The sequence below is a fragment of the Scomber japonicus genome, chromosome 18, assembly GCF_027409825.1.
Source record: "Scomber japonicus isolate fScoJap1 chromosome 18, fScoJap1.pri, whole genome shotgun sequence".
NCBI classification, from domain to species: Eukaryota; Metazoa; Chordata; class Actinopteri; order Scombriformes; family Scombridae; genus Scomber; species Scomber japonicus.
Window position 1 is genome coordinate 14,252,776 of NC_070595.1, and position 14,451 is coordinate 14,267,226.

At 40.1% G+C, this 14,451-nt stretch overlaps 1 protein-coding gene across 3 annotated transcripts; it reads right to left on the reverse strand.

The window, feature by feature from the left end:
* Nucleotides 1-7,361: 7,361 nt before the first annotated feature.
* On the reverse strand, nt 7,362-11,930 carry tob1a (transducer of ERBB2, 1a). Of its 3 annotated transcripts, none has more exons than XM_053338584.1 (2): nt 11,819-11,833; nt 7,362-9,540 (listed from the first exon to the last, which is right to left on the reverse strand). In XM_053338584.1, the coding sequence occupies exon 2, from the start codon at nt 9,330-9,332 to the stop codon at nt 8,310-8,312; it is 1,023 nt and encodes a 340-aa protein (XP_053194559.1). In that variant the 5' UTR covers nt 9,333-9,540; nt 11,819-11,833; the 3' UTR covers nt 7,362-8,309. The 3 variants fall into 3 exon arrangements, 2 of the variants coding, with proteins under 2 accessions (XP_053194559.1, XP_053194558.1); XM_053338583.1 differs by lacking the exon at nt 11,819-11,833 and adding an exon at nt 10,986-11,243; XR_008323378.1 differs by lacking the exon at nt 7,362-9,540 and adding an exon at nt 10,981-11,429 and having other exon boundaries at nt 11,819-11,930.
* Between the last annotated feature and the right edge of the window lie 2,521 nt (nt 11,931-14,451).

The following is a 14,451-nucleotide window of genomic DNA, read 5'->3' on the forward strand; positions in this document are numbered from 1 at the left end:
TTATTTCTAATGCTTCTTCTGCCCAATCCGGGTTCCAAAGCAAGTAAACACATGATGAAGCCTTTAAGCAGGCCTGGTTGATGCCTGTCACAAGCTTGCAAGTCTCACACTACAACACAACATTACACAATGAAATTAATTGGATTGCTGTGAGGGGACAGATTAAGAGACTGGAGAAGTACTCATATATGACAATAATAAATTTGAAGCAATTAAAGAAATTGTCTTCTTTTCATTTTTCTTTTTAAATGTTTTCCAGTAACACTATTGTTATTTTTCATTCCCCAAACTTTACTTGTGCCCTGGAGTGCGCATTAATGACAGACATTAAAGCTTTTGAAAAATTGGAAATATATTATCTTTCGATTTGAAAAGTGCTCTTAGGAAAAAATAAATGTTATTTTAGTCGATCCATTACATTCAGTGTAAAAATTATACAACAAAAGTAAAAACTAACTATTATAAGTATTGAAAACTATCCTCTTCATGAAATATCACTATAGAATAGACTTTTAAAATGAATTACTACCATAAACTTGGAAAAGAATGTACTTTGCTGGTACTGGTCAACACACCAAAATAGAGTGGGCTGGATAGTGGAATCTCTATCATAACCACCAAGTCTGGCTTCATTAGAGACTTCCTGTGCAGTGCTGGCAGTTGACAGGTGTGTGGTACATTCCTCAGATCATTGCACAAGCCGGGCCAGACACTGTGAGGATGCTCAGGTAAGACGAGTGGTTCAAAATATTTAGTTCTCACTCAAGGTTTTCACATCGCATGCAGGTCAAGATCTGTTTATTCCATCATCATAAAAAGCCTGAGGTGAAAACCAAAAAGAAACAACGATATATCAGTATTCAAAGAAATTCTGATTCATTTTTTCCAGTGGAGGGCAGCCAAAACATCTGTTTGACAGTGGTGGAGAACTTTGAGACCAGCTGCTGCAGGCAGTAACAAAAGAACTGTGTCAAAACAACCTTGATGCTAGACCCTATAGATAAGACTAAATCTAGTGCAGATAGAGCAGCCATTGCAGTAACACCCTCAGGGAAAGCTAAAATGTAAATTAACCACCCTAACAGTTTTTACACTCACCTTATTAATATAATTGTCATGTAAATGCGTGTAAATAAGAACACTTTCATTTGCACTGAGGATCACACCTGCCCCAACAGGCTATGTCAAGTTAGCATAGTCAAAAGCACCAATAATCCTTCTTTGAAAAACAGCTTCAAACTGTTCTAGCAGCAGGGTCTCTTTAACTGCCTCTTTAACTTTGTCAGATACAGTTGAAGGGGCTGAACATTTGTGACTGTCTCTCTTTTTTAAACTTTCTTTCAATTTCAAACATAAAAAAGATTAATAGAAATATAATGGTTGATGAAACTGCCTCACACATTTATTTTTTTTTGCATATGTATCTAAAGCAATAATATACTGTGGATGCATGTCAGAGAAAGTGCAAAGGGGAGGTGTGTGTTCAGGCCTGCACGTGAGAGTCCCAGGCAGCCTTATTAGTGGGATGGTTGGAATTCCAGAGCCCTGAGTCAGTCAGAGCTGCTCCAGCTGTGGAGACATTTCCTGGTGATGTACGGACAGGTTCATTTAAGAAAAAACAGACCCGATCACCTCAACTCTCAACAAGATGAAAACTTGACACTCATGTGATTATTGAGTACATTTTGAAGGAAGTAGTGTACTGTTTATCTTGCTACCCCTTTCTTTTGCCAGTCCAAAAACTCTCTTTTTCTCTTTGGAATTCAACATATCATTAGCACTCCTCAAGAACACATAATTGGCACAGATGTGTTGGTTCACGATTACGACCTTGCATTACTGCCAGTGAATGCATGTTATGACTTCCTATCTCACTGATCCATATGAACAGTCTCATCCTCGCACATTTAGACAGATAGAAAAAAAGAGCTTCCTTTGAGATCTTGAGAATACATCAACCCTGTTGACGAAATATTTTAGTCCCGCACAGACAGCTATGGAACGTAAAGGCACAAAGTGTGCGTCTCATAAAGTTAGAGGCAGCCCCGGCGACCCCGGCATTTCTTTCTTTAATGTGTGTAAATATTATTCATGAAAGTGTTCAAAGCATTCTGAGGTATACGTCAGGTAAATTCAACCTGACTCAAAGTAGACAGAAAAAGGTGTTTAGAAAGCAATAGCTATTTTTTCAAGAGCAACAAAGAAGACTTTGTGGTGACATGTAGACTACAGATAATATGGATTAAGTGGTTGTGCAGAGAAAGTTGCATATAAATATGTTCTCAAAGGACTTCTGTCTCTTTTCAGGCTTTTAGATAATATTGTTATACTCCTTTTAAAGTAAGAGCTTATGTAGATGGCACATTTTTTATTTGCGTATGCACACATGGATATGCTGTGTTTGTAAGCATTTGTGTGTGTGCATGATTACCTCTCCAGCCTCACTCCTGGCAACAAATTATCCTCTAAGGGATACCAAAAGATTACTTTGTTGCTATAGTGTCCTCCCTCTCTCTCTCTCTTTCTGTCTCTCTTTCTGGAACACACACACATACTAGGAAGTGATGAATAGCAGGCGTCCACCCCCTATACCTCTCCCCTACCATCACCACCGGTGCCACAGATCTAGAGATTACACAGCACTGATTAATCTCCACGTGACAAGCTGGGGGGGGGGGGGGGGGGGGGGGGGGGGGCAGTGTTATCTTTGTAGACTTGTGGATGCTTTGAATGTTAAAAATATGTTCCTCTATATCCAGAAATACAGGGACGGTCCCCAAACATGTTTTTAAAGGTAAGAAATGTCTAGACCACTACAGTGTTGGTGATTTTACCCACATTTCTGCTGCAACACAACATGTTTCAACTGGCTAAAAAGGGAACTCTGTGTGAGGCCCCACCATCTCCACATCATGAAAATATGATCAAAACTAAATCCAGACAAAACAAAAACAAATCAGACGTGCGATAAATTCTATATTTTTTTACCAGATAAGGCTGAACATGTACCTAGAAGGCCTTGCAAGATAGCCTATTGTAAACAGCGTAGTCATAGTTGTTTACATGTTTATATGTTTACATTTACTGGAATTATACAGTTTGTGGGCTACTTTGTAACATTGGTATCTCATTTTCTCTCTCTCTTCACCCTTGGCCTGCAGAGTATCATGGAAAGCCAGTGTCAGGTATGGGAGTGGTTTGATAGACTACACTTGAAACCCGAAGAACGTCACCCTAAGAGGTGTGGGAGGGGGGGCCGAGGGCTGTGGGTTTGTTTTTGGTTTGCGTCTGCAGATAAGAGCAGCTGCAGTTTAAAGGGCTGGGTGCGTGAGTGTCTGCTGGGGATATATACAGTGTACAAAGCAAACCGGACAACTCCCACTATGCATCAGAAATTGTAAATAGAGTTTACAGCATGTGTGTGTGCGCATGTGTGTGCGTGTGTGTGCGTGTGTGTGTGTGTGTGTCTGTGAGTCAGTGTACACAGAAAAGTATGAGGGGATAGACCAAACATGCAATGTGTCTAAAATTGTATCCAAAATGCCACTGAAAAATCACTTGTAGGATTCCTAAACATGCATATACTCTTCATGTACAACACTCATTAACCTTTGGAAAAGCTCTGTTTAAATTCGCAGAAGGCAGTCAGCTGCTGCAGGGAGTATTAGTATGGCACAAGAATACATTTGAATGAATGTAAAAGGTTTCTTGTCTGCCTACCAGCAACAGCTTATGTGTTCCAAATGGGTGTGTGAGCAACTGTTTAAAGCAACTGTGTCAATACACATGTAAGCTTTCGCTGTGAGACCGGTCAACAAATGTTAGCTTTCTCATTTCATGTGTGCCAGAGGCAAGACGTTAAAGAAGTGTACTTTGTCATACTTGTTCCACGACACCAAAACATTAAATTTCACTTAGCAAAATAAACACAAGTGGTCTAAAATGTGCACAGACAGACAGAAAGCACAAACAGATACTGTAGATCCTTCCATGTTGGGTTGGAGATCCTTTACTTTCCCCTTAGGAGTTACAGGTAAGGTATGATGATGAAGTATAATGTTGAGAGGAAAGCAAAGTTCCCTGTAGCTTATTGTTGCTCAATCAGCTCCAGCACACTTCCAGAAATAGCCAGGGTGAAGAGTTGGAATAAGGCAAGGGACTGAAAAGCCATTAACCGTTTTTTGCTGAGGAGGGTGACATTACCATAAAGCCTTGTCGGCTGGCTGGGAACACAAGCTGAATCGAGCTCCACCTGTTTTCATGACAGGCGAAGGGGAGACTGGGGGGCTGAGGGGTGTGCTTGGCACCGGATTAGCATCAATAGCAGCGCTGCCAGTGTTTCACTCTCACTCTCTCTATTGCCCAGTCACATTGCTCTATGCCTATCCCAAACAATAGCGCTTATGTCTCTCTTTGTTTCTCTATGCTGTTCTGATTCCTCTCTGCCTCCACTTACTTGGATTTTCTCCTATGGTATCCTTAGTACCAGAAGTATGTTGAGTTTTTAAGGTACAAAAAACACCACATATAATATATAAAAATGCAGTGTATATGATCTTGTAACTGTTATTAATTGCAAAATATGATTGCAAACCTTGTCAAATCACCTTATTCAAAGTAATTAAATGGTAGATCCTAATACAAATGCTGGTGATTTCACTAAGGTTGTAATCAAATACTTATATACATACAATATATACTTGTAATATATCTGTATAATCAATGGCTGTAAAATAAGAAACAATATTACTACAGTCTATCACACATAGGGGCCAGAAGGCAAGTTTGTGGCAAGAACAAAATGTCTTGTGGTGACTCAGATAATATTATAGTCTCTCACAAATATCTCAAATGGTTTAAGGGTCAACAAGACCTTCATTATAAAAATCAAATGTGACAGATATTTTCATCTAAAGCCTCAAAAAGCAGCAAAATCACTTCAAGCCTTGAAAGATTCCATGTTTGAACCACTTGCAACAAAAGTCTGGACATAGTTATGTGGTATGCATCTTAACCAGTTAGCTACCAAGATATGTCCTTCCCATCTTTTCACTGACCACAGTCATCCTAAGGAGAGGGGGAAAAGTCCAGTTTTTAAGACTAATTAGCTTCTTTAAAATCCTAACATGACAATGTTGGTGCACTCTGAGTGAATCACCCTCGATGGTAAACAACTGAGTCATTATGTCTCCCACTAGGACATGACCCGTTTCATAAACAGCAACCTGGTTGTGCTATTTAGTAATGTGGTCCAATGTAATCAGGTTACATTAGTATGATAAAATACTCTAGAGCATTGGAGCACTCATTACAGTTTTGAAATGATAATCACTAATCCCTTACAGGCTACATTCCAAACATAACCTTCCCAGTCAGGAAGGCTTTGTTGTATTTTTATCTTTGTAACATACCAAGTAGTACAATATCAATCTAACCTAAAGGAATAGACGAGTAAGAAGACACACTCCTTTTCATTTACAGCTATAAGACATCTTAACCTGACATGAAGAGAGAGAGTTGATGCCTATGACTCATCTTTTCTGCTTCTCTTTCATTAGCTTGGAGAGTCACAGTCTTGACTTTTGATGTACAGAAAACCATTAACAGAAATAACGAGCAGCTGGATCAGGAGTGTGCAAGAAGTAATCATAATCCATCAAACACATCCTCAGGATGACCTGTTCCACACACACACAGTCATACATGCACACAAACACAGTGTCACAGACCGAGATAAACACACTCCCACCAGACTCTGTTTCTGTACACACACAGTATCAGCAACTGAGATAAACACACACACGCATGTTGAACTTTACACAGTTCCAAGTGTATCAGGGGACACACAGACAGACAAGAGATGATGAGCCAGCCCCAGAGGGACCATGATATGCCAGAAGGGTCAGAGTGATTTTAGTCACCCAGCACTGGCATGATACAGTCAGGCTGTTGCTGTAACAGTACAGTTGTCTCAACCTCAAAAGTGCAAACCTAGGCACTGGTTATCATTTGGTGCAGTAATGTGAAGGTTTTCAAAAGCACTGCAAACATAAAGTGACTTTCCTTGGAAAGTGCCTCTAATGATTACAGTCATCACTGTTAAAATGCCTCCTCGAGCAAAAATGTAAGTGGCTAACTGCCTAGCTTACATGCTAAATATGTTACCTTACATGGTTATATGTTGAAAAGTACTTTTGGAAAGGCTTATATAGTTCATTTTAAATAACAACGTTAATTTGGAACCGTTGAGGCCCAATTTGAGTCCAGCTATTTATAGTTTATTATGATAAGATGTATATGATTGAATCTCATTCTGTCCTGGACAATGCTAGCAGTTATCCATTAACAAGCCATATCCTTGAGGACACTGGGTGAAATGTTACTGACCACCAGCTTAACATTCAGCTACACACACCTGAACAGCTTTTAATACTGCTTTTCACTATTGTATGATGCATTTTATAATTGCAGTTATTATGTGACTCTGTGGGTGCCATAGAAGAGAGATGTCTTCTGGTCTACAGGGAAGTCAAGAGTGCAGAGTAACAGCACCCTGGAGCAGGTAGGGATTCAGTATCTGGCAGACAAAAGCACTTCAGCAGATGTTTTTGCTGTTATTGTCAGCTTGGAAAATGTCTGCCGAACAAAGTCTGATAGACTGATGATGCTGAGAAAGTTACTAAAATCGACTGTGTTCCTACTCATGCTCCATTATACATAGGTAAATAACCAGATCTGTGTTTTAATCAGCTAATCCTCAATAAATGTGTCCACCCACAGTATGTAGCACAAGGTTTCAGCCTGTCTGCTATGGAAACATGGTATAGCAGCATTCTAGCAAACAACCTTGTCATACGTATGAGGAAAGACTTAAGTTCAGGATGTTATCAGGCTTGACAGTCACACTCCCAGTATCTATATGTATAATGACACTTGGCCCAAGGGCAACAGTGCCACCAAAGCCTGTATGGTGTGAACAGAAGGCTTGTGAGGCCTCTGTGCTAATATATCAGGAAGCCAATAAATATGTTGAGGTATGTAATGTATCACCTAAAGTAGCATAAGTAAAGTAACAAGCTAAACATGCAGTCCAGCAGCTAAAAGCAATAATTAATAATTAATAACTGACCTAAACTATTAAATGTGAACTGCTAAACCATTTGGTAACGACATAAAGAACAGGTGAACTAAAAAGGTTGTATGCAAATCTAAGAAAAACCTGATTTTTCTGACTACAGGACAAAATAGTGGATTTGTCCTGACATGTTTGAAAACCCTAAAATACTCTTGCTTAATCTGCTTAAAGACCTGTATCCACCAGCTCAACCACAAAGACCAATGACAAAACTGAACAAGTGTAATTATTTTCAAGCTTTTTAATACAAACTTAATAAACTATCAGTCCCTCTTAACATGTAAGACACTGACTCCGAATACTTTGTTATACCGTTTGTTTTATCAAGTATTGCACAATGTAGGTACAAAATTAATATACGATTACATTTTGTCCATAATATAGCAAAAATCTTTAAACTCTTAACAGAAAATACAACTCTTATGTTTTTCAAAAAAGCAAATATTCTTAAATCCCACCACTACGGAATATTCTGTACACAATCTTTAGAATAGTCAATGTTTTTTTTTTTTTTTTTAAAGATGGATTCATTTTATAATTTCAATAAAAAAAGAAAACATAAAGTTGCTGCAGCCATCACAGATCACTGGAGTAGTAAAAAGATATAAATGCAATACCATGTCGTAGAAACAATAGATACTCTGATATTTTACAAACTCTGTACTAAATTAAATTATACAATTAGAAAAAAGACCAGGAAATCCCACTTATTTATGCCAATTTCTTGAAAAATTGGCATTGTCCAGTTATGTTTAAATACTGAAAGAGGCCATGACTTGTGGTGGTGTTTTTTTTTTTTTTTTGTCTTTTTTTTATATCTTAAAACAGTCACATAAAAAAAATATTTTGTGCTTGGTTGGCAAAAGAAAAAACAATGATGCATGTTGAAGTTTAGGTAACCAAGCTTGGACATCTTGTACTACAAGCTTCATCATTTAGGGGAGAAAAGAAAAAGGTATATAACTCAAGGGGGCAAAGTAGTTCACCCTCGGGCTCATGCTCTTAAGACTCGTAACATTGATCTTACAGTTGACAAGTCACTTTTTTTCCTTTTCTCCTTGACATTCTGTTCTCGTTTTCCAAAATGTGCATTTGTGTTTGTTTTTCCCCCCCATCACATTATCTCTGGTCGTTTCTGTGTGAAGTAGTAGCTTAAGTAGTACCTTTACATGTACTAGTTGGCCATAACTGGCTGGAATTGCTGGTTAGAATACTGCATGTTGTTCAAGCTGAAATTCAAGCCATCCATAAGGGACTTGTCGTTAAGGCCACCATAGGCCGCAAACATGTCGAAGGCATTGCTGTACTGCAGCGGGCTGAGGCTTAGCGAGCTGTCCCCGGGGAAGAGAGCACTCTGGCTGCCCTGGCCCTGCAGGCTGGGGAACACAAACTCCTTGGCATTGGGGGACAGGGCTGAGGGCTTCTGGTGCTGCTGCTGCTGCGTTCCAATGCCCAACCCGTACAGAGAGTGCATGGAGGTGGAGATGGCTTTCTGTTTCAGGAGACTGTTCACATTCAGGCCCAGGTTGGTGGGAGAGGTACGTGCAACCTTGTTCCCAGCACTACTGCTGCCATTGTTGTTGCGCCCACTGCTCTTCATCTTAGTGGAACCAAACTTGGTGGCGGCAAAGGTGGCGGTTGTGAAGGTTAAAGGCTGTGTGGAGCGGGGCATAAAGGTGGGGCTGACGGCTGCTGAGTGGCCGAAAGGAGGAGAAGGTGAGCTGGAGCCTGGAGAGGTGCCATTCACAGGCTCATTGATGGGCATGAAGACCTGTGCGTCGGGATTGAAACTGTTCTTGATCTCCTTGTCCAGATCGATCCCCCCATTACTAGCTCCACTTTCATTGCTGTCGTCAACATACAATACTTTGACGGGACCCTTCTCCCCAATCTGGTAGGACACCTCAAAGGGGTCAATCCACACACTGAGGTCCTGGGGCAGGTTGTTGCGGACATCCTCAATGTCCAGCCCACTCTCTTTGGCTGCCTTCTCCACCACAGGGTCCACTTTCTCCCCCACGTGGATGCATCTGAATCCTGAGCCCTTGTATGGCTTTTCTGGGTACCAGTGTCCCTCATATTTCTGCTTCAGCTGTCGCTCCAGCTCCTCGCCGAAGATGTTGACCCGTCTCCTGGGCAGCTTATTATACAGATACGAGATGATGAAGTTGAGAGCTACTTGGATTTCAAGCTGCATAGCTGACTGCTGACGTTTGACAGGTACGTGAAGATTAGGTGTGTCTGAATGTGTCCACTAGGTCTGCTTTGTTTATCCGTGGTTGGCGACACAGACGCTCTCCAGGCAGGATGGCGAAAGTAACCGGAACTTGGATCAAACAGGTTCAAAAGCAAAAGTGCTGGTTTCGTAGAAGTTGTATCCTTCCACAGGGTATGGTATTTATTTCCTGAAGAGAAAAAAAAAACAACTGTTAAATGTCATACATTTTAAGATGTTACAGTATAATCATAAAACATACATTCAAAGGTAAGTGTTAAGAGGACCCAGTAAAAGATTCACTTTTTGGATGCTTGAGACCACAACTGCAGAGTTTGTGAGGAGAGTGCATAAGTGTCCTTTAATTATTAACTATTTGAAGTCTGAAACACCACAGTACGATGCAGTTTTGACTGCTATAAGCTCAATTATCATACACTCAGTGTCACAGACAACCAAAGCAAAATATCAAAGCTACAGTTTAAATAGGGGGAAATGTGCAGCTATTGCAGAAATATTAACAGAGGGCCAACTGGTTTGTTCCTTGTTGACCTGTATGCATGTATATTTGTTTATCGAAATGGCAAAAGTAGGTATTGAGCACATTAATCTCACACTAGCACTTGGGAATCCTGTTACATAACAGGCTGCTGGATAGCCCCTATACAGCCGGAGACAGCAAACAGATGCAGAGTAGTTGCATTAAATTAACGAAAACAGTAAACTTATCTGAGGACATGCCCTGGTAATAATGTCTAATGGATGACAAATTGGGAGATGAAATCATTTGGGTGGATTTCTAGCTTACAATCGTGTCACTGAGGCTGGTTTGATATGCGTGAGGCACAGCCGATTAGTCGAGGAGCTTCCTACATTTAAACAATGTTGAAATAAGACTTAACGGTCTATGGCTACACCCATGTTTGGCAATTTGATAGAGTAATGAGGAAAAACTTGAAGTTAGCTTTAAATATATAATGTAACGAATCAGATGCAAATACATAGGCTGTGCTACAATCGACCTCGATATTGAGAAGAGATGACTTGAAGGAAACGATCTCGAGGCTCCTAAACACCTAACAGCTGATTTATTTGTTCATCCTATGGGAAAGAGGCTGCATAAGAAAATAACTGCAACATGTATCGCCACCCTCACGAAGCTGCCCTTGAGGACAGTATCCTATAGGAGACTCCTCACAGTAGCGAAATGGCTACAGGTCTTGATTCATCTTATCGCTTTTTTACAAAGTTGGAAGCATATTGTTGCAATTTCACAAGAACTGAGGGACATAAATGGTTTTAAACAGCCTATACTGACAGCAGTGGAGATGAAATGACACAATAAAGTCGATAAGGTAGGCACGAGCATATCAGACGCATTTCGAGGCTCTATGGAAATATTATTGCTATATAGCCCATCGTATTTTAATTAAGATAAGAAGGAAAAAAGGACACGATTCACGTTTCTATCGCACACACACACACACACACACACACCCTCCCTAACTTCGTGGACTGACGCAGCAAATCAGCTTAGGAAGTATGAGCTACAATACGACAGCAAGCCAAATAAAGACACATATATTGCATACGCCTATCACATTTAACAGAGACAAGTCAGCAGGAAATACTTACTTTTTTTTAACAAAAAAAGATTCTCAGTAGTTCTGAAGTACCGTTAGTTAGTGCAAATAGAAAAAAAAGTATAAATACTTTCTTCACGTAGAATATATTATCAACATTACAAAAAAGTATTCCAGTACATGAAGATTTCGGAGGATTGGCGTTTGCTTCGGTTTCTGTTTTTAAGGTTATTTTGCGTTTTTATCCTCTTTCAGGCTTGCAGTGTCGCTCCCTCCTACTCGGGAGTTTTGCAACTTCGTCCCCCTCCTGTTACAGTGTTGCCTTTATTTATAGCTTTCCTCCGCCATGGGCACGAGGTAGGCGGTGATGCGGTTTCAGAGGTCAAAACAATGCAAGCAGCTGTGATTGGACTAAAATCCTAGTCCCGCCCTCGCACTGGTTCCTGAGTCGTGCTCTCATAGGATGATCTGCGCTGTCTATCCGAGACATATGATTCTGTGAAATGGGAGATACGCCTATGGTGAGCGCTTGCGTCAGAGATAACCTAGGTCTGTGCTGACAGCAAAAGGCAAAAGTAATTAATGTTAACAGAAACGACATTATATAAAGATATATCCTGCCTGTGTTTGAATTGGCTTGAATTAAATACTTTATATAGTAGACTATGTTTTACTAGTCTTTCTCATTATTCAGGAACATGCTGTATAGACAAGTCTAATCATTATGAGACATAATCAGGTACACTGTGCTATTAATTAATGTATGTACGTACTGCACATGACATGCTGCGTTTTTAATGCCTGTGCCATGTTAAAATATCGGACAACTGAGCCCCAAAAGCAGCCATTTGTGCGACTATAATCTCATGTACATCATATACTTACCCTTTGTCATAAAATGTTCATAGTTATAAGAGCAGTATTTCGTGAGCTGTCATGAAAAACTGCAGCTTATGATGAATGTATATTGCCTGAGAGGAGATTCCCTACAGCGGAACAATACAGCTGGCAGCAGTGTGGGTGGTGCTGAATGCTATCTAGAAAAACACATGCTCTGATTGGTCTAAAACGGGGCAGGAACCCTACAGTGAATGGTGTGCCCGTATCCAAGGTGCTGATGTAGGCTGCCCACGTCATTGATCGTCTGAACGCACGCTGTTGCCAAATTTAAAGTGCACTAACAGAGAGGTGTATATGTTCATGATATGAAGTCACTGCTCCACAATGTCAGTGTAACTCTACACCAGGGTCTACATTGAAATGGAAAAAAGTCATATCTATTATTTGAACTATTCATTTACCACAATAAAGAATGAATGTCTCCTAATGGTTAAGGCTTGTATAAAATGCCAAAAGAATGATTGAGCCTAATTACAATAAGCTATTTGTAAACACATTTTCATTTTTTTTATTTACTTTGTGTGCAGGATTGTATGGATGATGCCAAATGGTGATCATTTACTGTCATTAAAGCGATTGTATCTTATTTTAGTCTCTTCTATTCATATCTCTTCGTAATGCTAATGTGTGCCATTCTTTTGTCATCACAGCATCTGTGCTCGTAAAGGAGACTGTTGGTCTGCATGGGCCTGCTGACAGAGTGGACTTTTAGACATTCTTCAAGCACTTAGGTTTGCCAAGCAGAGTCATGTGCTTGTTGTGAGCTGTAAATGTGTGTGAAAGGGCTCCCATGGAAAGTGCTGTGGGGATCAAATACATGAGACAGATGATAAATCAGACGGAGGCAGAATAGAGGAAAGATTATATGGTTTGACATTGCCCCATGGATTCGGATTCAGGCTCTATCTTAGAGTTGAAGTGGGTGGGAGAGTGAGTTGGCTGCCAGCAGCACTGTGACTTCCACAGTCCTGGCAAGGCCTTCTGGGTTGTTTTTACTGTTAACAGCTCAGCGCAATCTAATGTCACATGTCAGGACATATAGACGTTCTACTTTTTATGGTAGTTTACATACTGCATGTCATTTTTATGCTTTTTTAATAGTGTGTAATTTGTGTTTGTGCATGCTTATGGTACTTGCGGTTATAACAAACAACTGTCACCTGCCAGAGCAAGGTCAGCTGCCATAGTGAGGTATGTTAAGACTGTTATATTGTCTTAGGGTGTAATCCTCTAATGTATCCTCCACTCACTGCTGCTTCTGTCACTTGTGCTTATGAACGAGTGTAGCACCCTAAGATCTCTAATCCCCTGCTCAGTCTTCAGTCAGAGTCTGTGCTTTGACTGAAGGAATGAGAATGTGGGTTGGGGAAAATTAAGTTAAATGAGTAATTTACCAAATGTTGTTGCCTATTTCCAGTGCTTTCTAAATATGCAACTCATGAGGGCTTAGTTGTGCTCTTTTAAAGCTTGCTAACACTTAAGGGATACAACACCAATCATTCGACATCAGCCAGACTTCTAACCATAACCAGGCATAGATCCCATATTACCCGTTATTCCTTTCCTCCATTGGCTTCCTTTAAAATTCAGAATCAAATACAAGGCACTGCTGATTATGTATAAGGCACTCCATGACCTTCCCCCAGCTACATTTCTAACCTCTTCGGCCCTCATTCCACTTCTCAACCACTACGATCCTCAAATATCTTTTAAAGCTTTAGCCTAGCCCCAATATTGTGCAATCATCTTGCATAATCTGTTAGATCTTCAGAATCTTTGGACTGTTTTACACAGCACCTAAAAACCCATTTATATCAGCAGACCTTTCCATAGCCTTCCTGTTCTCATGTCTTGTTTTATTTCCGTTTGGTCTGTTTCTCTCTGTGCTGTGTTATATTTTATATTGTAAATTACAATATTTTGTCAATCTATTTGTTTTAATTTTGTATGTGTGTGTTTGTGAAGCACTTTGTGTGTTGTTTTTTTAAAAAGTGCTATATAAATAAAGCTTTACTTACTTACTTACAGATTTTCACAGATAATTGAAATGGAAAATGGAAAACAAACAAGTGAGATATCCTGAAATTTACATTTAATTATCCCTTTTGGAAACACAGGTCACCTTCAAAAACCATAGTGCTGCATAATCAGCATTTGTCACAAGAACTCAACCTTACGTCTTTGTACTAAAAACAAACTTGATCTCGCCCTGACAACAGAGGATGAGCAGAGGCTGTCCTCCTTAAATGCTTGCCTATGACATAAATATGCAGGCTCCTGTGATAGGACCATACACAGAATTATGCTCAGCAGCAGATGTGTGACGACACATAATGGACCATGTCGCTTCCGCCTCTCTCTGAGCCAACAAGAGACAAGAAAAAAAGCTGTGAGTTGCCAGAAAAAAAAAAAGAACAAAACTTAATGGCAATGTTTATTAGGCTTCTTAGAGGGCAGGAACAAAAATCACATCAGTATTTACAGCTTGTGATTATAGAATTATTCGCTTGTATGCAGTATTATACAGCAGTGACACATAAACAGAAGAAGAGCCACTGACACACAAGTAGAGGAGAATTCTCACACACTACTGCTTCCATGTCTGCCTCCCCTCCTCC

What these genes read in the sequence shown, in the direction of transcription:
- tob1a (XM_053338584.1), bottom strand. Translation starts at nt 9,332, where the DNA reads ATGCAGCTTGAAATCCAAGTAGCTCTCAACTTCATCATCTCGTATCTG.